We start from the raw sequence: 26,222 nt of genomic DNA on the forward strand, positions 1-26,222 counted from the left end.
AAACTAAAGCTGACCCAACTATTCTCCTTCGCTCGTGCCCGAACAGCCGGAAAAGAAACCTTACCTGTGTGCAAAACAAACGACGTCACAAAACGTCGTCATAATATATGCACGATATCTTCTGAACTGTTTCGGCTGTGAAGCCACTAGAGCAGGGTTATTCAACTCTGCCAGGTGCGGAGGCTGCTGGTTTTCTGTTCTACTTGATAATGAATTGCATCACCTAGTGTGCCAGGTCTAAATCAGTCCCTGATTAGAGATGACCAATGAAAACAAGCCGAGTTTGAGGGCACTCGAGCATCAGGTCAATATAATGGTCGTCAGTAGTTACCACAGCCAAAAAGTCCCAAACCCGCCTATTTCTTAAATGTTTCTTTAAAAATTGATTTTAAACCCTAATCTTAACAACACTGCTAACCTTAAATTAAGACCAAAAAGCATTTACATTTTTATGGCCAATTTTGCCTTTGGCCCTGATAACTAGTGGAAACCCAGTATAATGGATAATCAGTGGATCGTCACTATCAGGGGTCATTTGGACGTCCATTTAAATAGTTATGGTTAGGGCATAGATAGAACAATGAGAGGTTTAGTTAATCTTTGGTTATGGTTTAGGGTAGGGCCGTCCCAAGGATCTCAGATTGCACTAACCAAAACGTGGCCTTTGCCAGCTACTTCCGCTTTCTTGTCACTCCCCCTCCGCAGCTTCCTGGGGCTGACCCTGTATTCACGCTTGAAACCAAAAACACAACCGCCTCCCCAGGGACACTTGTTTTGTCAATCCAGTTTGTTTGCTAGACTCGTCGTAGCTGTTGCCTGGAGGACCACTGGCCATGGAGCAAGGAAGCGGGTTTTCATTCATGAAGTATGGGACGGCAGCGTCCCTCGCAATGGTTCTGCTGGCGTACTGGTTCCGATCTCCAGGGGAGTCAGGACTAGATAACAGGCTTAACACGGTGCTGTCCTCCCTACTGCGGGCTGAAAGCAAAGTGGGGATGAACAACGCCAGACCCAGGGTGGCGATAGGTGAGAATCCTATATGACAAGCTAGCCTAGCACCAGTTACCTAGCTAACGTCAGCTAACCTTAGTCCTTACTTTGATGCGCAGAGAGGAGGGTCATTCCTACAAACCAGTGCATTTTGGATAGTATATCTTTGTATGTTTGTTGTTGTATTCTACCAGAGAAAGGCCGTTAGACTTTCAGAAAAATATATTAGTCAAACTCGGCCACTTAACATTTGTTGGTACATTTTCCAAACGGTTAGGTGCATAATCCTAACAGGGTGGATGGAGGAACCTTACAGGTGTAAATTAGCAATAGCTCTGTGAGTGAGCTGATTGAATTAGCATAATGGTGAACACTTGAACAGTATTTTAACTTCTCTATCAAATATATTTAGACATTTTTGTTAATTTTCTCTACTTTAACCTAACAGGGAGGAAATGTATGAGTGGGAAATACAGACTAACAACGTGAAAAATATAGAACTGCGTGTTTTATATTTATTGAACTTTGCACCGTTTTTGCACAAAATAAATGACGACACTGAATGTGGTGTTATTGTAGGAAGGGGTTGTTTTCTTAAAGGAGAATTACAACAAACTAACAGGGTGGAAAGTGATATTAGTGACACGCACATCTTAAATAAAATAATAATAAATACAGTAATCATGAAAAAAAAGTTATTGATGAGAGACTTGAACTATGGTTATATATATGATGAATTTGAACTATTTTTATGGCTTCTATTTCTGGTGGAAGTTGATGAATGACCCCTGGGGACATGGCGAAAACGCCAACATCTACTGAAAAAAGGCAACTTTTTTTTTTTTAGCTTTGATGTTTAAACGAGTTGGGGATGGTTAATGTTTAGAAAAAAAAATCCCTAACCGAAAACCTTTCTTTTATTTGCAGCGGATATAAAGTGTTCCGCACGTCATGCTCATTAACAGTTGGAAAAAATGGCAGAGAGTGAGTTAGGGAAGCGACAGCAGCAAAGTCCTCTATGGCAATACTTTTGAGAAGTTAAATGAGAAGGTGATTAAATGCAAACATTGCGAGGTGGAATTGTGCTGCAGTACAGGTGCAATGCTCAAAGGGAGACCCAACCCTTTGATGGCACCAGTGCGACAATGATCAAATGATTACAGAAATGATTGCAGTTGATATGCAGCCAATAGTAGAGAATGTCAGCATCAATACCCTAATAGCATATCTAGAACCAGTCTAAAAGATGCTTTGATGAAAAACCGTGAAGGCCCTGATGTAGAAATTGTACAATAATTGCACTGCAAGCACAAAGCGCAAGCTCTAAAAACACCATAACAGATTGTTATGGACGTCTATGAAACACATCACTGTAACGAGCCATCACATTGATGAGAAGTGGGACATGAAGTCCCATGTACTGACAACTGAGACCATGGAGGAAAGAGACAACAGAGAACCTAAAACGGCATTAATACCATTTTTGCTGAGTGGGTGGGGACAGCAGTAAGGTAAACGCTGTCTGGTTAGGTTGTCAGGACTGCGCCTACTTAGTGGTCATATGCAGGACCATATCTGAATTGTGAAACACATACTTTTATGATTAAAACAACAACGTTAAAATTAAAACAAAATGGCGGTTTAAACTTTTAATGTTTAAACTCTTACATTTGTCACATCCCAATTCAAAATGCATAAAATTCCATTTAAAGATCGATATTTTTGTGTTAAGGTAAAGGACACCTGCCCTTATTGAAAGCCTTTTGGAATCTTACACTAAATAAGTGATATTTCCTGGGGACAGAAAAGGCACCGCATACTAGGAATGACGCAGGTGGTTTTTGCCTTTTTATGGAGTTTTGGATTGCATGAAAACCACCTGGCCAAGCAAGCACCAGCAGCTTTTTATAAAACCATTTAAACATATTTACAATTGTGGTTAGCTAGCTAGCTAATGAGCCAATAAATCAATGCAAGTTACTTGGTCTGACTATTTAGGCTGTAATACACCCTGAAACTAATGCCAGCAAAATTGTGTACATGTTCCTTACAAGCCAGAATGTACCCACAGGAAAGTATTGTTTACCAAACCTTGTAGAGAGTCGTTAGGTACATGGTTCGGTTTGAAACAGATGTAAAGTTAGTTTTATATGGGATATTCGGTTCTTTCATTAATAGCTATTGAACCAAGCATGCCATGCCAATGAAAGTGGTATATTCTCAATCAGGGGAGGATGGAGATGAATCCACAGATTTGTTTGTGTGCATTTATTTTTTTGTTTTGGGAGGATTTCAATCTTCAAAATAATATACAATTTAAAAAATGGTGTGGATTGTTTTCCATCATCCCTTGATTCTGAATATACAATTTTTTTCATTGTCATGGCATGCTTGGTTCAATAGCTATTGAAGAGAGGACCGAATATCCAATATAAAACTAACTTTACCTCGGAAGGAAGTTCCCACTAATGCTGAACACATGTTGGCTGCTTTTCCTTCACTCAGCAGTCCAACTCATCCTAAACCATCTCAATTGGGTTGAGGTCGGGTGATTTGTGGAGACCAGGTCTTCTGATGCAGCACTCCATCCCTCTCCTTCTTGGTCAAATAGCCCTTAAACAGCCTGGAGGTGTGTTGGGTCATTGTCCTGTTGAATAAAAAATGATAGTCCCACTAAGTGCAAACTAGATGGGATGGCGTATCGCCGCAGAATGCTGTGGTAGCCATGCTGGTTAAGTGTGCCTGAAGAACAAACAGATCTGGGACCAGGTTAGGGCTACTTAGTTCAAGCATGGAACCTCTGGAACCAATACCGATGACATGCTGTCCATAGTTCAATCAAGATAGCCACACCTGCCCTGCTCTAACCCCAACCCTCGTATTGGAGAGCTACTTTGGTTCTGAGGCTTTTGTTCCAGCCCTGCTTTAACATACCCGGTAGCTCTCCCAAGATGGGCCTAGTGATAGTGCAATTTTATCATGTGCGCGTGTCAGTTTAGTCGCTAGTTAATCATGTCCTTCTGAGTGACTTTGCTGTCATTGTGTGTTGACACATTTCTGAATGGATTTTGCATGCACCTTGATTTATGGTAGCATATTTACGAAGCACAGAGTACTGTAGTACAGTTGAAGTCGGAAGTTTACATACACTTAGATTGGATTCATTAAAACTTGTTTTTAAACCACTCCACAAATTTCTTGTTAACAAACTATAGTTTTGGATAGTCGGTTAGGACATCTACTTTGTGCATGACACAAGTAATTTTTCCAACAATTGTTTACAGACAGATTATTTCACTTAAAATTCACTGTATCACAACTCCAGTCGGTCAGAAGTTTACATGCACTAAGTTGACTGTGCCTTTAAACAGCTTGGAAAATCCCAGAAATTGTCATGGCTTCAGAAGCTTCTGATAGGCACATTGACATCATTTGAGTCAATTGGCGGTGTACCTGTGGATGTATTTCAAGGCTTACCTTCAAACTCAGTGCCTCTTTGCTTGACGTCCTTGGGAGCAATTTCCAAATGCCTGAAGGTACAACGTTCATCTGTACAAACAATAGTACGCAAGTATAAACACCATGGGACCGCGCAGCTGTCCTACCGCTCAGGAAGGAGATGCGTTCTGTCTCCTAGAGATGAACATACTTTAGGTGCAAAAAATGCAAATCAATCCCAGAAAAACAGCAAAGGACCTTGTGAAGATGCTGGAGGAAACGGGTGCAAAAGTATCTATATCCACAGTTCTATATCGACATAACCTGAAAAGCCGCTCAGCAAGGAAGAAGCCACTGCTTCAAAACCGCCATAAAAAAGCCAGACTACAGTTTGCAACTGTACATGGGGACAAAGATTGTACTTTTTGGAGAAATGTCCTCTGGCCTGATGATATAAACATAGAACTTTTGTGGCCATAATGACCATCGTCATGTTTGCAGGAAAAACGGAGATGCTTACAAGCCGAAGAACACCATCCCAACCGTGAAGCACGGGGGTGGCAACATCATGTTGTGGGGGTGCTTTGCTGCAGGAAGGACATGTGCACTTAATAGATGGTTACATGAGGAGGAAAATGATGTGGCTATATTGAAGCAACAATTGTGATAAAATGGCTTAAGGACAACAAAGTCAAGGTACTGGAGTGGCCATCACAAAGCCTTGACCTCAATCCAATAGAAAGTTGTGGGCAGAATTGAAAAGTGTGCGAGCAAGGAGGCCTACAAACCTGACTCAGTTACACCAGCACTATCAGGAGGAATGGGCCAAAATTCACCCAACTTATTGTGGGAAGCTTGTGGAAGGCTACCCAAAATGTTTGACCCAAGTTAAACATTTTAAAGGCAATGCTACCAAATACTAATTGAGTGCATGTGAACTTCTGACCCACTGAGAATGTGATGAAATAATTAAAATATTAAATAAATCATTCACTCTACTATTATTCTGATATTTCACATTCTTAAAATAAATTGGTGATCCTAACTGACCTAAGACAGGGAATTTTAATCTGATTAAATGTCAGGAATTGTGAAAAACTGAGTTGAAATGTATTTGGCTAAGGTGTATGTACACTTCTGACTTCAGCTGTATCTCACTCCCCTCTGCCACTTAGTACATCTGTCAGAGTACTGGGAGTGTTACCTCTCTCACTCTGTATGAATGTTGGGGCAGGCAGGCTGGGCAGTGGAAGTAATTGGGGGGGGTTGGTGGCTGTGCTGGGGGCATCAAATTATGTTCTCTCTGTGTCTCTGTCTCTGAGATTCCGGGGTTGCTTTGATTGTGTAGAGTTAAATACTGTTCTCACCATTTCTCTCTCTTCCTCCAGGTTTAGGGGGTTGTGTTGATGTCATCGTGGATGGGGTGACATTGCTGAATAAGATCGGCCTGCCGCCCGCAGGCCAGCCTCTCCACCATGACTACATAGAGAACGCTGATCAGCTGGCACAGAGCTTCGCTTACTTCTTTGCCCCGGGAGCCGCCTCAGAGTACGTGGCCAAGTCCCCTTGTGTGTGTGTGTGTGTATGTGCCTTGTGACATTTCTAGTGCACTGTGTTAATGAACAACTAAAGGACACATTCTGCGATCCTTTACAAAGGCATTCGGTTACACACACACACACACAGATATGCGTTCCTTACAGACCAGATCAATATACACAAAATAAATATTTTAGTAAATAAAGTGATAAGCACACAGTAATTAGTCTCTACCATCATGTGTGCTCTTATTGATGGTTTTATGGTGTTGGAGACCATTGCATGTTCTCAGTTTGGCTTTGGAATTTCAATTAAAATGTAATAAAATAATTAAATTCATATTTCATAATGCATTTAATGAAAACATTTTTATTTGAAACTGAACTCAAACTGTGATACATTTTGTTAGATTTTTCTCAGTAAATCTGATACCCCAATTAAACAATAACGGGCATGGTTGACGCCCCCCCCACATTTCTCCCGGCACTTATCATTGTAGCGTGTCTTCAGATAGCGTTACAATTCATCTTCCCAACAGCACATGTAACTCTTGCTTGTCACATTTGATGGCCCTTGGTAATGTCCCGATTTTTCAATATCCAAATAAGTACACAAGTCTCTCACCTGAGCTACCACCATTCTCTCGTCCATTTCTCCCACCAGTACACCAAGAGCATGAAAGAAGTTTGAATGGGATCTCTCTCCATGCTCACTCCACATGAGCGGTCTCAGGACTCATGGCCCACTCCTGCCTCCCGTACCCAGATTAATGCCTCGGACTCTGATTGGAGTGTTAAGTCACTGTTGCGTTGAGCGCCTTTGTTGCTCTGTCCAGCTGGTTAAGGAGGGTTTTGAGGTTCACACAGGGTTTGTGTGAACCTCAAAACCTACCATGCATTAAGTGATACCTCACTCCTACCATGCATTAAGACACGATCTGACGTCACCTTCCATGATAACCTCAAGAGAGGACAGATCAGAACAACAGTTTAGTTCAAGTAATTCTGATTCAGGAAATCCAGAAAAGCATTGACTATGACAAATTGTTACATTCCACATTTTCTTAACATTATCTCTATGACAAATATCAAAGCATAACAACATACTGTTACTGTTGAAACCATTTTCAAAATTAGTTCATACTCCCTTATCTTTCTGGCGACCTCTCGGAAGAGTTACCAGATCAGGGAGTTAGCACCCTAGCCCATGGGGTTAGCACCCTAGCCCAGGGGGTTAGCACCCTAGCCCAGGGAGTTAGCACCCTAGCCCAGGGAGTTAGCACCCTAGCCCAGGGAGTTAGCACCCTAGCCCAGGGAGTTAGCACCCTAGCCCAGGGAGTTAGCAACCTAGCCCAGGGAGTTAGCACCCTAGCCCATGGGGAATCCCAACTATCCAGCAGACCCAATCTGGTGAAATTTGTATCAAAACAAAGACAAAAATGAGATCAGCAATTACACATCACAATCTATTTGGAGTAACTGTCAACTCTCATTAACATATATTTTTCCTTCTCTATGCAGACTGAACAAAATACATGTGTGTATTTACCCAAAGACCAGGGTCCCAGGGAACTGGTAGTTTCCCCTTTGAACACATGATTCACATTGCTAAATCAAAAATAAACTAACTTGAATAACCAATCAACTTAGAATTACAACTCTTAAACTCCATAAAGAAATAATGATATCCCATAAAGTAATGGTAAAATAGATTAGAGACTGGTGTTTCTCATTTAATTTTTATAATTAAATCCCACCTGTTTCGATCATTTCTAGTGAGCTTGATCTGGCCTCACCAGAAAGTCAGGTGACTTTCAAATATTTAATCTCCCTTTTCTTTCCCTGTCCTTCCAAAACCCTTTTAAAAACATTTCTAACATTTCCATAATTCTGCATATCAAATTGAAAAGACCCCACAAAATAAAATCTCCCAGTATCAACACCACTAACGCATATTCATAACTGGTAAGTTGTGTGAGCGTGCTGGGGGTGTGGTAAACCGTAGGTCATGAACAGGTGCTATCTGGGAACCACTGTCCTTACGCCAATCATTAAATGTTTCTTTTAATACACCCCATCGTTTAAATCGTTTATTCGTTTAATACACCACATCGTCTCTCTTCCCCATGATTCTACATATCCACTGCACCACCATGTTCATGAACTAAAGAAAATGTAAAGTTCATTTTAGGTTTGGTAAACCCCTGTGCTAATTCCTCGTGACCCCTCCACCCTTTCGTCCATTCTATAAATCTATAGAATTTAATCCCTGCCATCTATTAAAAAGTTATATCTGAACCACTGTTGATCGAACAGAGGCCATTCACTGCTATGTAAAATGTTCCTGTCTCGCTGCTCTCGAGGATTTGTTGCAAACACTTGTATAGCAGCATTTCCTCCAAATACAGCAGGTTCCAGGACCACCTTACTCTTTCTTCCAATGCCCGATAGCTCCCTGTTTTAGTCCCACATCGATCACCCTACACTTGTCTTACCTTGGCCATTGAAACCACTGTTAGTGACTTTCACTGTGGCCGTATTAACCCATCGCACGTCTGCAAAGTGAGCGGAGTTATATTCCACTCAAAGCATCCTGCTCTATTTCATCCACTACCCCCGCAATTGTCGTTTTGATCACAGGTTTCAAACCTGCCATCAAAGCCGAAGTGCAAATTCTATCAATGCACTCCCGTACCGTCTTTTTGCAGCTGAGGAATCTACTCATTTCATTTCTATACTCTTCTGTTGATAAAACGGCAACATTAAAACTTGGATATTGAGCTTGCGATTTCTCAATGATGTCATTGAGTTCTTTATTTGATTAGAGTTTTCCGTCAGTAGGGAAATGTTGACCAATTTTATCCAGTTTGTAAAATGTTTCCCATATTTGAGCCGAATTGGTAGAATGCTCGTGTGCTTCTTTCAGTGCCTCCATGGCTTTATTAAAATCCTCGAGCTCCGCTTTACAGGGAGAATCGGGGGCCGTCTGTCGCCATTTCAATAATTATTCTTCCGAAACCTGTCCCGACGGTGTCCAGGGTGTTAATATTTCTTCACTGCCGTCTCTAATATACACTTTCTATTAACTATTTTCCAAGGTAGCGCTACCCACTCCCCCGGGGAATGGTAATGGTATTTGTGCCTATTTTTTGGTCACGGCACTTAATACCTTGTATTAGAACCAATGCTGTAGTGTCTGCAAATGTATTACTGGAGATTATGGATCACCTAATGTCCTTATTCCAGTGTTACGCCTCAAATCACTGTTGTTGATAACACACATTACCAACACTTGTCATCCTATTTCCACATAATGTTATGGTTCCCTCTCCCCATAGGGCATAAACCAACCTTTCTCCTTGGTGCTACTGCTGAACAACGTAACGCAAACAGTGTTCGAATATCTTATTGCTTTTCTTTTAACCATGCATGTGGCTTTACTTCAGAATTCATAGGCAGCCTTATCATAATCCACATACTCTACTGCCTCACTGTCACTGCAGCTGGGACTTTCATCCCTTTTACAGATCTCACAGGGGAATACCCCTACTAGGGACCTATCCTATACAGAACCTACCCTACACTGTAATGTCACTCATGGATCTCGCAGAGGAGCCTCCACTCTGGACCTATCCTTATGGAGCCTACTAGAGGGTCGACCGATTTAACCGGAATGGCCGATTTTTAATTAGGGCAGATTTCAAGTTTTCATAACAATCGGTAATTGGCATTTTTGGACACATTCATGGCCGAATACATTGCACTCCACGAGGAGACTGCGTGGCAGGCTGACTACCGGTTATGTGAGTGCAGCAAGGAGCCAAGGCAAGGTGCTAGCTAGCATTAAACGTATCTTACAAACAACAATCAATCTTAACATAATCACTAGTTAACTACACATGGTTGATAATATCACTAGTTTATCTAGCTTGTCCTGCGTTGCATATAATCGATGCGGTGCCTGTAAATTTATCATTGAATCACAGCCTACTTCGCCAAACGGGTGATTTAACAAGCGCATTCGTGAAAAAAGCACTGTCGTTGCACCAATGTGTACCTAACCATAAACATCAATGCCTTTCTTAAAATCAATACACAGAAGTATATTTTTTAATCCAGGCTCACAGGCAATATTAAACTAGGAAAATTGTCACTTCTCTTGCGTTCCGTGCACATGCAACAGTTTGGGCCGCCTGGCTCATTGCGAACTAATTATGACATAACATTGAAGGTTGTGCAATGTAACAGGAATATTTAGACTTATGGATGCCACCCATTAGATAAAATACGGAATGGTTCCGTATTTCACTGAAAGAATAAACGTTTTCTAAATGAGTTTCCGGATTTGACCATATTAATGACATATTTCTGTGTGTTGTTATGTTATAATTAAGTCTATGATTTGATATTTGATAGAGCAGTCTGACTGAGTGGTGGTAGGCAGCAGCAGGCTCGTAAGCATTCATTCAAACAGCACTTTCCTGCATTTGCCAGCAGCTCTACGCTGTGCTTCAAGCATTGAGCTGTTTGACTTCAAGCCTATCAACTCCCGAGATTAGGCTGGTGTAACCGATGTGAAATGGCTAGCTAGTTAGTGGAGTGTGCGCTAATAGCGTTTCAATCGGTGACGATCTGAGACCTTGAAGTAGTTGTTCCCCTTGCTCTGCAAGGGCTGAGGCTTTTGTGGAGCGATGGGTAACGGGTGGCTGTTGTCATGTGTTCCTGGTTTGAGCCCAGGTAGGGGCGAGCAGAGGGTTATAAGCTATACTGTTACACTGGTAATACTAAAGTGCCTATAAGAACATCCAATAGTCGAAGGTTAATGAAATACAAATGGTATAGAGAGAAATGGTCCTATAATAACTACAACCTAAACCTTCTTACCTGGGAATATTGAAGACTCATGTTAAAAGGAACCACCAGCTTTCATATGTTCTCATGTTCTGGAAGGAACTTAAACATTAGCTTTTTTACATGGCACATATTGCACTTTTACTTTCTTCTCCAACACTGTTTTTGTATTATTTAAACCAAATTGAACATGTTTCATTATTTATTTGAGACTAAATTGATTTTATTTATGTATTATATTATTATATTAAGTTAAAATAAGTGTTCATTCAGTAAAGTTCATGTTGTAATTGTCATTATTACAAATAAATGAATAAAAAAAATCTCCCGATTTAATCGGTATCAGCTTTATTTTGGTCCTCCAATAATCGGTATCGATTATTCATAAAATCATAATCGGTTGACCTCTAGAGCCTACCCTACACCATATTTACCTGGTTCTCGCAGAGGAAAACCTCCACTCAGGACCTATCCTTATGGAACCTACCCTACACCATATATTTATGACCTTATAAAGCACTAATCTCTCAGCACTAACACACACGCTTTTAAAACGTTTTCCTGGGTTGTGTAACTCTTTAATAGCTGTGGAGTTTCTACATTCTAACCCTCCCTCCTTTTTCTGGTACCCCTTCAACCCCCCCCCCCCCCCCTCTCCTCTCAGGCGGTTTGTGATAAATGACACCTTGTTCAGTCAGCTGGTCGAGGCATCCCGTGAGTTGCCCGACAACCGCTGGGCCATAGGTGGCAACGCCCCGGTGATGGCTGGTCGCATGGCAACCGAGGGCTGCGACGTGTTGCTAGGGGGGAGCTTCAGCCCCGACTTCGCTGACATACTGTCCCAGCACATCACAGGTACACACACACACAGTGCATGTGTAACACCTCCCTCCTTGATGCCATCCCCCACCCACCTCCCTCCCCCTCTGTCTCTCCAGTTGCAGGTAATGTGGTGGAGGAGCCTGATATCCATCTGATCCTGGAGTACCCATCAGGAGCCACCTGGGGCCAGTACACCGCCCGCAGAGCCAACAGGTGTGTTAATACTAGATGGTGTGAGATGAACAGAGTTAGATTATTCATGGTGTGGTTTCATATCAGGACCTTCACTTTGTGTGTGTGTGTGTGTGCGCGTGTACCTGTGAACCTATGATGTAGTCCATTATAACCCTTGCCCTGTGTCACTAACCTGTGTGTGTCCAGGTACATAGTCCACAGTGATGACCATAACCCGTACCTGGCGTCGCTTCAGGACTTTGAGGTGAAGCTACAGGACTTCCTCCCTGACCTGCTGGTGGTGGGCGGGCTCCAGATGATGGACAGCTTCCCCTTCCAACGGGGTGAGAGGATACTCTGCCACCCTGTTCGCCAGCTTGTTCCCCAATTGGGAGGTGTTTACAGAGCAGAGCTGGTTCCCATTGAGTGACAGACTGGTGGTATTATAGTGGTCTGTGTTGCTGTGAGGGAGAGAGTAGCGGAGGGAAGGATAAGAGAGCGGAGGGAAGGATAAGAGAGCGGAGGGGAGGATAAGAGAGCGGAGGGGAAGGCAGGGTTGGTTCCCATTGACGTGCAGACTGTTGGTATTCAAGTGGATTAACCCTGCCTGCCTCTATTCAATAGCTCTGCTGCCTCAGTCACACAGGCCTCTAGAACTCAGCCGGCATAGGAAGCACGTGTGTGTGTATAGGGAGGGTGTGGGGATGTATCCAATGCTGTGTTTTCTTTGGCCAGGAACATGCTTTTGTGCTGTCAGACTGGTTTGACTACTTTGGATAAGTTCTCTCCTCCTCTAACAGCATCTCTCTCTCTCCAGGTGAGCGGGAAGCACTGCTCTCTCGGCTGGGCAGTCTCCTGTCCTCCTCCTCCCCTCGTACGGGCGTCCATTTTGAGATGGCCAGCTTCGTGGATGAGGGTCTAATGGGGGACCTGCTGCGTCTGGTCCTGCCCCACGCCGACTCTCTGGGGATGAACGAGCAGGAGCTGCCCAACTTGCTCAGCCTTCTGAGGGGCTCCAACATCACCGTGCTCTCTGACCCTAACCCTCGCGTTGCTACCGTCCTCGACCAGATGAGAGCGCTCTACCACCTGGTCAACCAGCGCTACCGCAACGCTAATGAGGATAGCGACATGGGCGCTTACGCCACTAGTGCCAAAGGCCGGCCGCTGACCCGGCTCCACGTACACACCCTGGCGTTCCAGGCCATGATCGTGACGCGCGGCTCCCAGTGGAAGAACACCATGTCTGCTGTGGCCAAGGCTTCGCTCACTGCCAACCGCCACGTGTGTGGCTCGCCGGACATCGACCCCAGCAAGGCGCGCCTCATCATGGACGAGTCGTTCTCGGTGAGTAGTAAGGAGGGCAGCCAGCGGATCCCTCTAGAGGAGACCAGGCCCGTCAGCTGCTGGGACGAGGAGGACTACGAGATCTGTGTGGCGCCTGTCCTGGTGTGCACCGAGGTTTACCAGACGGCCGGGGGAGGGGACAACATCTCTGCCGCAGGACTGGTGCTGCAGATCTGAGCCATTGATAGCGACGAACGGCTAACTCTGACAAAGCGTTAGCCCAACAGGGGCGGCCAACTCTGTTCCGGGGGGGGTGCGCGCGCACTCTTTTGCTCCAGCCCTATTCTAACACACTGAATTCAACTATACAATATCCTCATGAGTATCTGATAGGTAGGTCCAGAGCAAAAGCCAGCACACTTCGTAGCTCTCCACTAGGATTGGCCCCCTAGGATTCTCCGCTAGGCTAACGCGCCAAAGGGTAACACAGAGAGCTATGATAGCTGGCTTGCTCTCTGGAGCTCCACAGACTCCTTGAATAAATTCCACGTGTGTTTTAAGTCAGTAAACCAAACGGACAGAAAGACAGACAACCCTTCCCATAACATGTGAAGACTTTAGGCATTCTGGTTTTAGGTGTGTTGATTTTTGGTTTTGATTGTTTCATGTTGTGTTGCCGGTGCAATGCTAACACAGGGTCCAGTGTGTCTGTGGCAGGGCCGAGCCTGCTCCCCTTCTCTCTCTCTCCTTTTATCTCCTCTCCCCTCCTGAGCTCATTTCTCTCCTTTCCTCTCTGAGCAGTATGACCCGGGTGAGACTCACACACTCCAGACTTCTATACTTCCTGTCAGACAGACCGTGTCAAGACAGGCAGCTCGTTCTCTCATTCCGTCAGAAGATGGAACACATCTAATAATACTACCCATAAACCCCCCTGGTATGTATATATATAGCATTTCCTCAACCAGAAACAAAAAGAAAAAGTTTATTGGACACATTCAAATAGGTCCCTCCCTGTTCTGTTTAGTTCCTCGTTAATACACCCCTGCTGTGGGGTTTTCCTCAACCATGTGTGTGTCGGTCGGTCGTGCAACGGTCCAGACACGCATCACATATCCACTATTTTCCCTGTAGTCTCTTACATAGATCCGTATCTGCCTTGGAGCTGTTATCATAGTTATTCATCCCATTCTCTCCCAGGATATCAACACAAAAACTCAACATTCCATCAGCCCACTATTTCAGACGTTCTGTCCCTGTGTCCTAATGTTTTGATTCCTTTTTTTCCACAAGGGAAAGCTTTAGTTTGATATCTGTGACGGGTTCTTTTTTGGGGGGGGGGGTTCATGTAAACCAGATTTAATGCTGGAGACATATGAGACTTAACTCATATGTCTAGGTCAGCATTCATACAGGCAGCCCAATTTGTATATTTGTTCACTAATTGATCTTTTGACCAATTCGATCAGCTCATTGGGCAAAATATCAGAATTGGGCTTCCTGTGTAAACACAGTCTATAATTAGTTTTAAAAAATGGGGTTTTAATGTATATACATATTGTTGCTTAATGCTAAACTCAATCTGGCCTGTACATACAATCCGCTGTAATGTTGTCTTTGCGCTGATTTAATGATTGACAACAGGGAGTGCTTCTCTTATGTCTGTAATGTGAAACTATTTGACCCTTTACATGAGCATGTATTCTTCCCATGACCTCCTCACTCTGTATCATATCATTGCGTCACACACAGAAACACATTAGGCCCTCCGGTTGTTTGAATGACTCCTGGATGGGCCACGCACACTGAATGTGTTAACTGTAAGGCGCTTTGGCTAAAAGTGACTGCGAAATAATATCAGACACACTTGTCATTTTAAATGTACTTTTCTATGGAGAACGGCCCGTGATCTCATCTGCTGTGAAGGCTGGGTGCATCCCAACAGTCTGTGGCTTTCTCTCCCTGTTGTTTCCTGTATTTAATTAGCACCGACCTGCACATATCTCAAATCTTCATATGAGCGCAGATGAGAGGAAGCCACTGTACTAATGAGATGTAGATGACGCCTGTATGCTTGACAGGGTTTCTCTGCTGCCCTCTAAAGGCTGCTTTTATTTTGAAACCTAACACCATGCCACTTCAAGTGTCCACCCCTCTGAGTGACTGATCTGCAAGCTTGTGTGTGTGCGTTCCTGCCTGTCTGCGCCTGCTTGTCCCAGACACGCATGTTATGAGTGAGTGTGCATGCTTGCAGAACATACTTGTGTGTGCGTTGCTCTGGCCATCTGACATTGTTGTCTCAGGAACTAGCTGGGCTGTTCAGGAGACCTGTAGGCTCTGGGAGACCTTAAACTATATGTATGTGGACGCCCCTTCAAATTAGTGGATTTGGCCATTTCAGCCACATCCATTGCTGACAGGTGTATAAAATCTAGCACGCAGCCAAGCAATCTCCATAGACAAACATTGGCCTTATTGAAGATCTGTGACTTTCAATTTGGCACCGTCATAGGTTGCCACCTGTCTAACAAGTCAGTTTGTCAACTTCTTGCAAGAGCTGCTCCGGTCAACTGTTAAGGGCTGTTATTGTGAAGTGGAAATGTCTTGGAGCAACAACGGCTCAGCCGCAAAGTGGTAGGCCACAAAAGCTCATAGAACGGGACCGCCTAGTGTTGAAGCGCATAACAATTGTCTGTTCCAAACTGCATTTGGAAGCAATGTCAGCATAATAACTGTTCGTGAGCTTCATGAAATGGGTTTGGAGTAATGTAAAGCTTGCATCCATTGGACTCTGTCACAGTGGAAAACATGTTCTCTGGCGCAATGTTCCAACATCAGGTGGAAAGCCTTCCCAGAAGAGTGGAGGCTGTTATAGCGGCAAAGGGGGGACCAACTCCATATTAATGCCTGTGATTTTGGAATGAGATGTTGGACGAGCAGGTGTCCATATATTTTTGGCGGAGGAGGACTTGGTTGGGTGTATCACAGTACATGGAAGGAAGGCTGGCTCATAGCCACGTGGGTTGGTTTATTCTGATTGACTTGGGAGAAATAAAGAAACACACATTCCATCTTCTGGTGTCTATCCTGTCTCTTATTTACAGAAAGTCATTTCTTATTCAAGCCATGTCTGAATGTCGGACATAGTCTGAGCCATCAAAGTGTAGAGAGTAAAAAAAAATACAAATAAATAAATGACTCCCTTCCTACCTGGAGAGGAGCCCTCCTCTCATTGGTCGCCACACACCTCCATCAAAGCTTGCTAAGAACAATCCCATCCACCTGAAAGAGGCAGGGCTATCCATGTGAATGGCACATCTGCAGTCATTAAGTCCTCTTTCAACCAAACTAGCATGGCCCACTAGAGATGCGTTATTGCCTGAGTATTGCATGAGTGTGGTGGCCAAGGTATTTCATTTGAATTTTTGTACGTGGGGCATTTAAAGGGGTAGCCCTGCCTCTTTCAGGTGGATGTGATTGTGCTTACGAGCTTTGATGGAGGTGTGTGGTGACCAATGAGGGGAGGGCTCCCCTCCAGGTAGGAAGGGAAGGATTTTGTCCACTTAGTAACTACTTCCTTGTTTTCAAATGTGGTGGCTGCATCATGGTATGGGTATGCTTGACATCGGTTAACACTGGAGAGTTTTTTTTTCCAGGCTGAAAAGAAACGGGAAAGAGCTAAGCACGGGAAAATCCTAGAAAACCTGCTCTAGTCTGCTTTACACCTGACACATTCTGGTGTCTGGAATTTGCTTTTCAGCAGGACAATAACCTACAACAAAGCCAAATCTGTACTTACCAAGAAGACAGTGAGTGCTACTGAGTGTCCAAGTTAAAGTTGAGTCTGCTTGAAAATCTATGGCAAGACTTAAATTGCTGTTTACCCATGATCCAACACAGCTTGAAGAATGGGCAAATATTGCACAATACAGGTATGCAAAGCACTTAGGAGACTTACCCAAGAAGACTCTGCTGTAATCGCTGCCAAAAGTGTTTCTAACATGTATTGACTCGGTGGTGAACACTTATCTAATAAAGGTAGCCTTAGCGGTTAAGAGCGTTAGGCCAGTAACCGAAAGGTTGCTGGTTTGAATCCCTGAGCTGGCAAATTGAGAAAATCTGCCATTCTGCCTTTGAGCAAAGCAGTTAGTATGGCGTAATTTCCATGTCTTAATTTAAAGAAGCACAGGGAGGAATGTCAAACGCGGAAGATGATGTGCGCGTGTGGAGAATTCAGATAAAAGGGGTCGCAGAGGTTCATGTTGAAGAGCAGTGGAGATAGTTGAGAGCTCATAGAAAAATAAATGTTGCGTGCCCAGAAAGTGGAAGTTTGAGTTTATTTATTCTTGCTCACAGATAACTGAAGAAATGCAGCATTTTACATGACTAATAATTGCAAAACACTAATTTAAAATACTTCACACACACTATGTGACAAATAGAATATTGAACAATTTAAAACATGACAGGACATTTTTCATGATGGAAGTGTAAATATTAAAAGCTGGAGGTATTATACAGTCTCAGTGGGTAGAGGGGCGTTTTGCAGGTGGTTTGTACGGGCAGTTATACAGGACAGTTTGTGGCTGTTTCTCAGGAGCCTGGTGGTTTGGAGGGAGCTGGTCATTCAGTGGATGGTCAAGAGTGTGCATGTCCTTCACCAGATACACTGCATGCAGCCTGCTCTGCATTGAGGGGAGCTGTGGTTGGACTGCTCCACCTCTGGCGATGATCCTCAAGGCCCCCCTCTGCACCCTGTCTAGTTGGGCCTGCTGCATTGTACTGCATCATCAGCACTCCACTGTATTCCAGACAGGGCCTGACCAGTGTAGTATAGACTGACCAGATCTTCAGTGGGTAGGCCATTTCTGGCAAGAACAGCCAAAGAGTAGGCGTCAGTGTAAATTGTCCGGTGGCAATTTTTATGAATTGTTCAGCAGTCTAATGGCTTGGGGGTAGAAGCGGTTGAGGACCCTTTTGGTCCTAGACTCCGGTACTGTTTGCCGTGCGGTAGCAGAGAAAACGGTGTATGACTGGAGTCTCTGACAATTTTCTGGGCTTTCCTCTGACAGCGCCTATTATATAGGATTTCAGGAAGCCTGGATTTCAGGAAGCTTGCCCCCAGTGATGTACTGGGCTGTTCGCACTACCCTCTGTAGCACCTTACGGTCAGATGCCAAGCAGTTGCATTACCAGGCTGTGATGCAACCGGTCAATATGCTCTCGATGGTGGAGCTGTAGAACCTTTTGAGGATCTGGGGACCCATGCCAAATATTTTCAGTTTCCTGAGGGGGGAAAGGTGCCCTCTTCACAACTGTCTTGGTATGTTTGGACCATGATAGTTTGTTGGTGATGTGGACACCAAGGAACTTAACTATCGACCCGATCCACTACAGCCCCGTTCATGTTAATGGGGGCCTGTTCGGCCAGCCTTTTCTTGTAGTCCATGATCAGCTCATTTGTCTTGCTCACATTGAGGGAGAGGTTGTCCTGGCACCACACTGCCAGTTCTCTGACCACCTCCCTATAGGCCGTCTCATCGTTGTTGGTGATCAGGCCTACCACTGTTGTGTTGTCAGCAAACCTAGTGGTGGTGTTAGATGTGTGCTTGGCCACGCAGTCGTGAGTGAACAGGGAATACAGGAGGGGACTAAGTACACACCCCTGAGGGGCCCCAATGTTAAGGATCAGCGTGGCAGATGTGTTGTTGCCTACTCTTACCACCTGGGGGCGGCCCATCAGGAATTCCAGGATTCAGTTGCAGAGGGAGGTGTTTAGTCCCTGAGTCCTTAGCTTAGTGATGAGCTTCGTGGGCACTATGGTGTTGAACACTGGGCTGTAGTCAATGAACAGCATTCTCACATAGGTGTTCATTTTGTCCATGTGAGACTGGGCAGTGTGGAGTGTGATTGTGATTTGCTTCATCTGTGGATCTGTTGGGGGGGGGGGATGTGAATTGCAGTGGGTCTAGGGTGTCCGGGAGGATGCTGTTGATGTGAGCCATGACCAGCGTTTCAAAGCACTTCATGGCTACCGATGTGAGTGCCACGGGGCGGTAATCATTTAGGCAGTTTACCTTCGATTCCTTGGGAACAGGGAGTATGGTGGTCTGCTTGAAACATGTAGTTATTACAGACTCGGTCAGGGAGAGGTTGAAAATGTCAGTGAAGACAGTAGACTGTTGGTCCACGCATGCTTTGAGTACACGTCCTGGTAATCTGTCTGGCCCATGGGCTTTGTGAATGTTGACCTGTTTAAAGGTTTTGTTCACATCGGCTACCGAGAGCGTTATCACAGTTATCTGGAACAGCTGGTGCTCTCATGCATGCTTCATTGTTGCTTGTCTCGAAGCGAGCATAAGGTATTTAGCTCGTCTGCTAGGCTCGTGTCACTGGGCAGCTTGCGTCTGGGTTTCCCTCCTTTGTGGTCTGTAATAGTTTACAAGCCCTGCCACATCCGACAAGCGTCAGAGTTGGTGTATTAGGATTCAATGTTAATCCTGTATTGACGCTTTGCTTGTTTGATGGTTCGTCTGAGGGCATAGCAGGATTTCTTATAAGCGTCCTTGAAAGCGGAAGCTAGCCTTTAGCTCGATGCAGATGTTGCCTGTAATCCATGGCTTCTGGTTGGGATATGTAGGGACGACATCAATGCACTTATTGATGAAGCCGATGACTGACTGACAGGTGGCGTATTCATCAATGCCATTGGATGAATCCCAGGAACATATTCCAGTCTGTGCTATCACAACTGTCCTATAGTGTAGCGTCCGCGTCATCTGACCTCTTCCATATTGAGCGAGTCACTGGTACTTCCTGCTTTAGTCTTTGCTTGTAATCAGTAGGATAGAATTATGGTCAGATTTGCCAAATGGAGGGCGAGGTAGAGCTTTGTATGCATCTGTGTGTGGAGTAAAGGTGGTCTAGGATGTTTTTTTTCTCCTGTTTGCTCGTGACATGCGGGTAAGAATTTGGTAAAACTGATTTAAGTTTGCCTGCATTAAAGTCCCCGGCCACTAGGAGTGCCGCTTCTGGGTGAGCATTTTCTTCTTTGCTTATGGCCTTGGTTGAGTTTATAGAGTTGGTTGAGAGTAGTCTTAGTTCCAGCTTCGCTTTGTGGTGGTAAATAGACGGCTACGAATAATACAGATGAGTACTTTCTTGGTAGGTAGTGCGGTCTGATGATTGCATGTTAGCAAGTGGTGGGTGGTATTTTGGGCTTTGGTGACAAAACGGATGGCACTGTGATGGACTGCATCCAGTTTGCTGAGTAGAGTGTTGGAGGCTATTTTGTAAATTACATCACCGAAGTCAAGGATCGGTAGAATAGTCAGTTTTACGAGGGTATGTTTGGCAGCATTAGTGTTGTGAAATAGGAAGCCGATTTCTAGATTTCATTTTGGATTGGAGATGTTTAATATGAGTCTGGAAGGAGAGGTTACAGTCTAGCCAGACACCTAGGTATTTGTAGTTGTCCACATATTCTAAGTCAGAACCGTCCAGAGTAGTGATGCTAGTCGAGCGGGCGGGTGCTGTTGAAAAGCATGCATTTAGTTTTACTAGTGTTTAACCTGTTGCGACAAGCAATCCCGTATCCGGGAGCGGAATTATAGCCTCAAGCTCATTACCATAACGCAACGTTAACTATTCAAGGAAATCGCAAATGAAATTAAATAAATATATTGGCTCACAAGCTTAGCCTTTTGTTAACAACACTGTCATCTCAGATTTTCAAAAAATGCTTTTCAACCATAGCTACACAAGCATTTGTGTAAGAGTATTGATAGCTAGCATAGCATTAAGCCTAGCATTCAGCAGGCAACATTTTCACAAAAACAAGAAAAGCATTCAAATAAAATCATTTACCTTTGAAGAACTTCGGATGTTTTCAATGAGGAGACTCTCAGTTAGATAGCAAATGTTCAGTTTTTCCAAAAATATTATTTGTGTAGGAGAAATCGCTCCGTTTTGTTCATCACGTTTGGCTAAGAAAAAAACACATTCAGTCATTACAACGCAAACTTTTTTCCAAATTAACTCCATAATATTGACAGAAACATGGCAAACGTTGTTTAGAATCAATCCTCAATGTGTTTTTCACATATCTATTCAATGATAAATCACTCGTTGCAGTTTGGTTTCTTCTCTGTTCAAAATGGAAAAATGCACGCAATAGTTTCGACGGAGGACACCGAGCGGACACCTGGTAAATGTAGTCTCTTATGGTCAATTTTCCAATGATATGCCTACAAATACGACACAATGCTGCAAACACCTTGGGGAAACGACAGAAAGTGTAGGCTCATTCCTTGCGCATTCACAGCCATATAAGGAGACATTGGAACACAGCGCCTCAAATCTGGCTCACTTCCTGTATGAAATTTCATCTTGGTTTCGTCTGTAGCATTAGTTCTGTGGCACTCACAGACAATATCTTTGCAGTTTTGGAAACGTCCGAGTGTTTTCTTTCCAAAGCTGTCAATTATATGCATAGTCGAGCATCTTTTCGTGACAAAATATCTTGTTTAAAACGGGAACGTTTTTCATCCAAAAATGAAATACTGCCCCCAGAGGTTCAAGAGGTCAAGAGCAGTTGGAGGCCATGGAAGGAGTGTTGTGTGGCATTGAAGCTCGTTGGGAGTTTTGTTAACACAGTGTCCAAAGAAGGGCCAGATGTATACAGAACGGTGTCATCTGCGTAGAGGTGGATCAGGGAATCATCAGCAGCAAGAGCGACAATGTTGATATATCCAGAGAAGAGTTGGCCCCAGAATTGAACCCTGTGGTACACCCATAGAGACTGCCAGAGGTCTGGACAATAGGTCCTCCGATTTGACACACTGAACTCTGTCTGAGAAGTAGTTGGTGAACCAGTCGAGGCAGTCATTTTAGAAACCAAGGCTGTTGAGTCTGACAATAAGAATACGGTGATTGACAGAGTTGAAAGCCTTTGCCAGGTCGATGAAGACTGCTGCACGGTACAACCTTTTATCGATGGTGGGTATGATATCGTTTAGCACCTTGAGCGTGGCTGAGGTGCACCCGTGACCGGCTTGGAAACCGGATTGCACAGGGGAGAAGGTACGGTGGGATTTCGAAATGGTCAGTGATGGACAGTGATGAGGGGTGGTCGTTAGAAACCATCCATAGCGGATGGAGGCAATGAGGCAGTGATCGCTGAGTTCCTGATTGAAAACAGCAGAGGTGTATTTGAAGGGCAATTTGGTCAGGATAATATCTATGAGGGTGCCCATGTTTACAGATGTACCTGGTGGGTTCCTTGATAATTTGCGTGAGATAGATTTCCTCAATCTTAGATTGTAGGACTGCCGGGGTGTTAAGCATATCCCAGTTTAGGTCACCTAACAGAACGAACTCTGAAGCTAGATGGGGGCAATCAATTCACATATGGTGTCTAGGGCGCTGAAGGGAGCTGAGCTAATATGCAAGTATAAACACCATGGGACCACGCAGCCATCATACCGCTCAGGAAGGAGACACATTCTGTCTCCTAGAGATGAATGTACTTTGGTGTGAAACGTGCAAATCAATCCCAGAACAACAGCAAAGGAAACAGGTACAAAAGTATCTATATTTACATTAAAGCGAGTCCGATCTCGACATAACCTGAAAGGCCGCTCAGCAAGGAAGAAGCCACTGCTCCAAAACCACCATGAAGCCAGACTATGGTTTGCAACTGCACATGGGGACAATGATCATACTTTTTGGAGAAATGTCCTCTGGTCTGATGAAACAAAAATAGAACTGTTTGGCCATAATGACCAAAGTTATGTTTGGAGGAAAAAGCGGGAGGCTTGCAAGCTGAAGAACACCATCCCAACCGTGAAGCACGGGGGTGGCAGCATCATGTTATGGGGGTGCTTTGCTGCAGGAGGGACTGGTGCACTTCACAACATAGTTTTCCTCCTCACAATGCCATTTATGTGGATATATTGAAGAAACATCTCAATACATTTTTTTTTCAAACCTTTATTTAACTACGCAAGTCAGTTAAGAACAAATTATTATTTCAATGATGGCCTAGTGGGTTAACCTCTGAACCACCCATAGCCGGTTCCGGGATAATTGTCATCTGCAACGCTGAATAGCATAGCGCCACAGTCAAATAATATTACTAGAAAATATTCATATTCATGACATCACAAGTGCAATATTGCAAAACACAGCTGAGCCTTTTGTTAATCCACCTGTCGTCTCAGATTTTGAAACTATGCTTAACAGCGAAAGCAATTACAAGCGTTATTGTTTTTTCGAGTGATCGATAAACTTACACTAAGTACACTTAGCATCAGGTAACTTGGTCACAAATCAGAAAAGCAATCAAATTAATCGTTTAACTTTGATGATCTTCGGATGTTTTCACTCACGAGACTCCCAGTTAGACAACAAATGTTCCATAAAGATATTTTTTATATCCAAATACCTCTGTTAGTTTGGTGCGTTATGCCCAGGAATCCACAGGAAAGAGCGGTCACGACAACACAGACAAATTCCAAATTATATCCATAATGTCGACAGAAACATGGCAAACGTTTTTTTCTAATCAATCCTCAGGGTGTTTTTCAAATATCTATTAGATAATATATCAACCGGGACAGTTAGCTTTTCACTAGGACCGGGAGTAACAATGGCCGCCTTTCTCTTTTGTGCACAACTCACTCTGAGAGCCCACTTACGCAATGTGGTCGTTCACGCTCATTCTTCAACATAAAAGCCTGAAACTATGTCTGAAGACTGACACCTTGAGGAAGCGATGGGAAAAGGAATCTGGTTGATATCCCTTTAAATGGAGCAATGGGAGGCTATGGAACATGGCGTTTTCAAAATAGAAGCCACTTCCCGGTTTGATTTTTCTCAGGGTTTCGCCTGCAATATCAGTTATGTTATACTCACAGACAATATTTTGACAGTTTTTGAAACTTTAGAGTGTTTTCTATCCTAATCTGTAAATTATATGCATATTCTAGCATCTGGTCCTGAGGAATAGGCCATTTACTTTGGGAACGTTATTTTTCCAAACATAAAAATAGTGCCCCCTAGCTTCAAGAGGTTATTAACTGCCTGTTCAGGGGCAGAACGACAGATTTGTCCCTTGTCAGCTCAGGGGTTTGAACTTGCAACCTTCCCGTTACTAGTCCAATGCTTCAACCACTAGGCTACCCTGCCGCCCCACATCTGTCAGGAAGTTAAAGCTTAGTCGCAAATTGGTCTTCCAAATGGACTATTTTTTTATATTTTTTATTTCACCTTTATTTAACCAGGTAGGCAAGTTGAGAACAAGTTCTAATTTACAATTGCGACCTGGCCAAGATAAAGCAAAGCAGTTCGACACATACAACGACACAGAGTTACACATGGAGTAAAACAAACATACAGTCAATAATACAGTATGAACAAGTCTATATACGATGTGAGCAAATGAGGTGAGATAAGGGAGGTAAAGGCAAAAAAAGGCCATGGTGGCAAAGTAAATACAATATAGTAAGTAAAACACTGGAATGGTAGATTTGCAATGGAAAAATGTGCAAAGTAGAAATAAAAATAATGGGGTGCAAAGGACCAAAAAACAATGACCCCGAGCATACATAAAAGGCACATGCACTTTCAAATGCAATTACAAGGAAAGTGACATGATGTTGGACTTCTTTGTTGTTGACACTAGAGCACCTGCAGTGCTAGGTCTTAAAGCATGTTTTTTTTCCGGTCACAACTTGCAGACTTGTTTACGTGTTGCTGTGCGTTTTGTTGCCAACCTTACTTTGCTACCTGACAACTTTACGGTTTTTACTTTTTAATTACCGTTTATTTTTGGTTTTTCCCTCAATTTCTTTTTTTCATTCAACTTTTTTTACTCCAGATGCTTTATCTGGACATGGTTCGTCAGGACCTCCAACAGCCGAAGCTAAGTAGTAACATTAACATGATGCCTTCTAATTGCAGTCGCTGTACTCATAATATACAGGAGAACGATCGCCTTACGGCGACGATAGCTGTGCCGCAAGCCCAGCTTCAGACGCAATCGTTAGGCAAGGGTAATTTCAGTGTAGGAAAGGATGAAACAGCATCTGTGCCACCAGTAAGTACAGATAGTAACGTTAGTATAAATCCCCTCGCACGGTCCCTGCAGCCGGACAACTTTCTCGTGGTTTCTGGAGGGAAATGCTGTAGGAATGTTCAACCGGTGTCGCTCATTCAGCTTTCAACCGGTTTTCCCCATTTAAGCAACGAGTCGGAGTCAGAGGCCGAGCCTTCTCTTGTCTCTACTCCTCCGGTTACAAGGTCTGAGACACCGAAGCTTCCCACCATTAGCTCTGACAAATTGAAAACTCTAGTCATTGGCGACTCCATTACCCGCAGTATTATACAGCGATCATACACCGTTTACCAGGGGGCAGGGCTACCGACGTTAAGGCTAATCTGAAGATGGTGCTGGCTAAAGCTAAAACTGGCGAGTGTAGAGAGTATAAAAATATTGTTATCCACGTCGGCACAAACGATGTTAGGATGAAACAGTCAGAGATCACCAAGCGCAACATAGCTTCAGTGTGTAAATCAGCTAGAAAGATGTCGGCATCGAGTAATTGTCTCTGGCCCCCTCCCAGTTAGGGTGAGTGATGAGCTCTACAGCAGAGTCTCACAACTCAATCGCTGGTTGAAAACTGTTTTCTGCCCCTCCCAAAAGATAGAATTTGTAGATAATTGGCCCTCTTTCTGGGACTCACCCACAAACAGGACCAAGCCTGACCTGCTGAGGAGTGACGGACTCCATCCTAGCTGGAGGGGTGCTCTCATCTTATCTACCAACATAGACAGGGCTCTGACTCCTCTAGCTCCACAATGAAATGGAGTGCAGGTCAGGCAGCAGGCTGTTAGCCAGCCTGCCAGCATAGTGGAGTCTGCCACTAGCACAGTCAGTGTAGTCAGCTCCGCTATCCCCACTGAGGCCGTGTCTGTGCCTCGACCGAGGTTGGGCAAAACTAAACATGGCGGAGTTAGCAATCTCACTAGGATAAAGACCTCCTTTATTCCTGTCATTATTGAAAGAGATCATGGTACCTCACATCTCAAAATAGGGCTACTTAATGTTAGATCCCTTACTTC

At 44.0% G+C, this 26,222-nt stretch overlaps 1 protein-coding gene across 1 annotated transcript; it reads left to right on the forward strand.

Annotated features, from left to right (window-relative positions):
• Positions 1-703: 703 nt before the first annotated feature.
• LOC135526041 (ADP-dependent glucokinase-like) lies at positions 704-16,171 on the forward strand. Its single transcript, XM_064954071.1, has 6 exons — positions 704-1,026; positions 5,817-5,976; positions 11,482-11,672; positions 11,756-11,852; positions 12,021-12,157; positions 12,631-16,171. Exons 1-6 carry the CDS (start codon positions 834-836, stop codon positions 13,335-13,337), a joined length of 1,485 nt encoding a protein of 494 aa, XP_064810143.1. The 5' UTR covers positions 704-833; the 3' UTR covers positions 13,338-16,171.
• Positions 16,172-26,222: the final 10,051 nt, after the last annotated feature.

This window comes from Oncorhynchus masou, chromosome 32, assembly GCF_036934945.1.
Source record: "Oncorhynchus masou masou isolate Uvic2021 chromosome 32, UVic_Omas_1.1, whole genome shotgun sequence".
NCBI classification, from domain to species: Eukaryota; Metazoa; Chordata; class Actinopteri; order Salmoniformes; family Salmonidae; genus Oncorhynchus; species Oncorhynchus masou.

What these genes read in the sequence shown, in the direction of transcription:
- LOC135526041 (XM_064954071.1), top strand. Translation starts at nt 834, where the DNA reads ATGGAGCAAGGAAGCGGGTTTTCATTCATGAAGTATGGGACGGCAGCG. An exon ending in CAGACCCAGGGTGGCGATAG is followed by an intron (nt 1,027 to 5,816) that starts GTGAGAATCCTA and finishes CTCTTCCTCCAG; the next exon opens with GTTTAGGGGGTTGTGTTGAT. An exon ending in ACCGCCCGCAGAGCCAACAG is followed by an intron (nt 11,853 to 12,020) that starts GTGTGTTAATAC and finishes GTGTGTGTCCAG; the next exon opens with GTACATAGTCCACAGTGATG.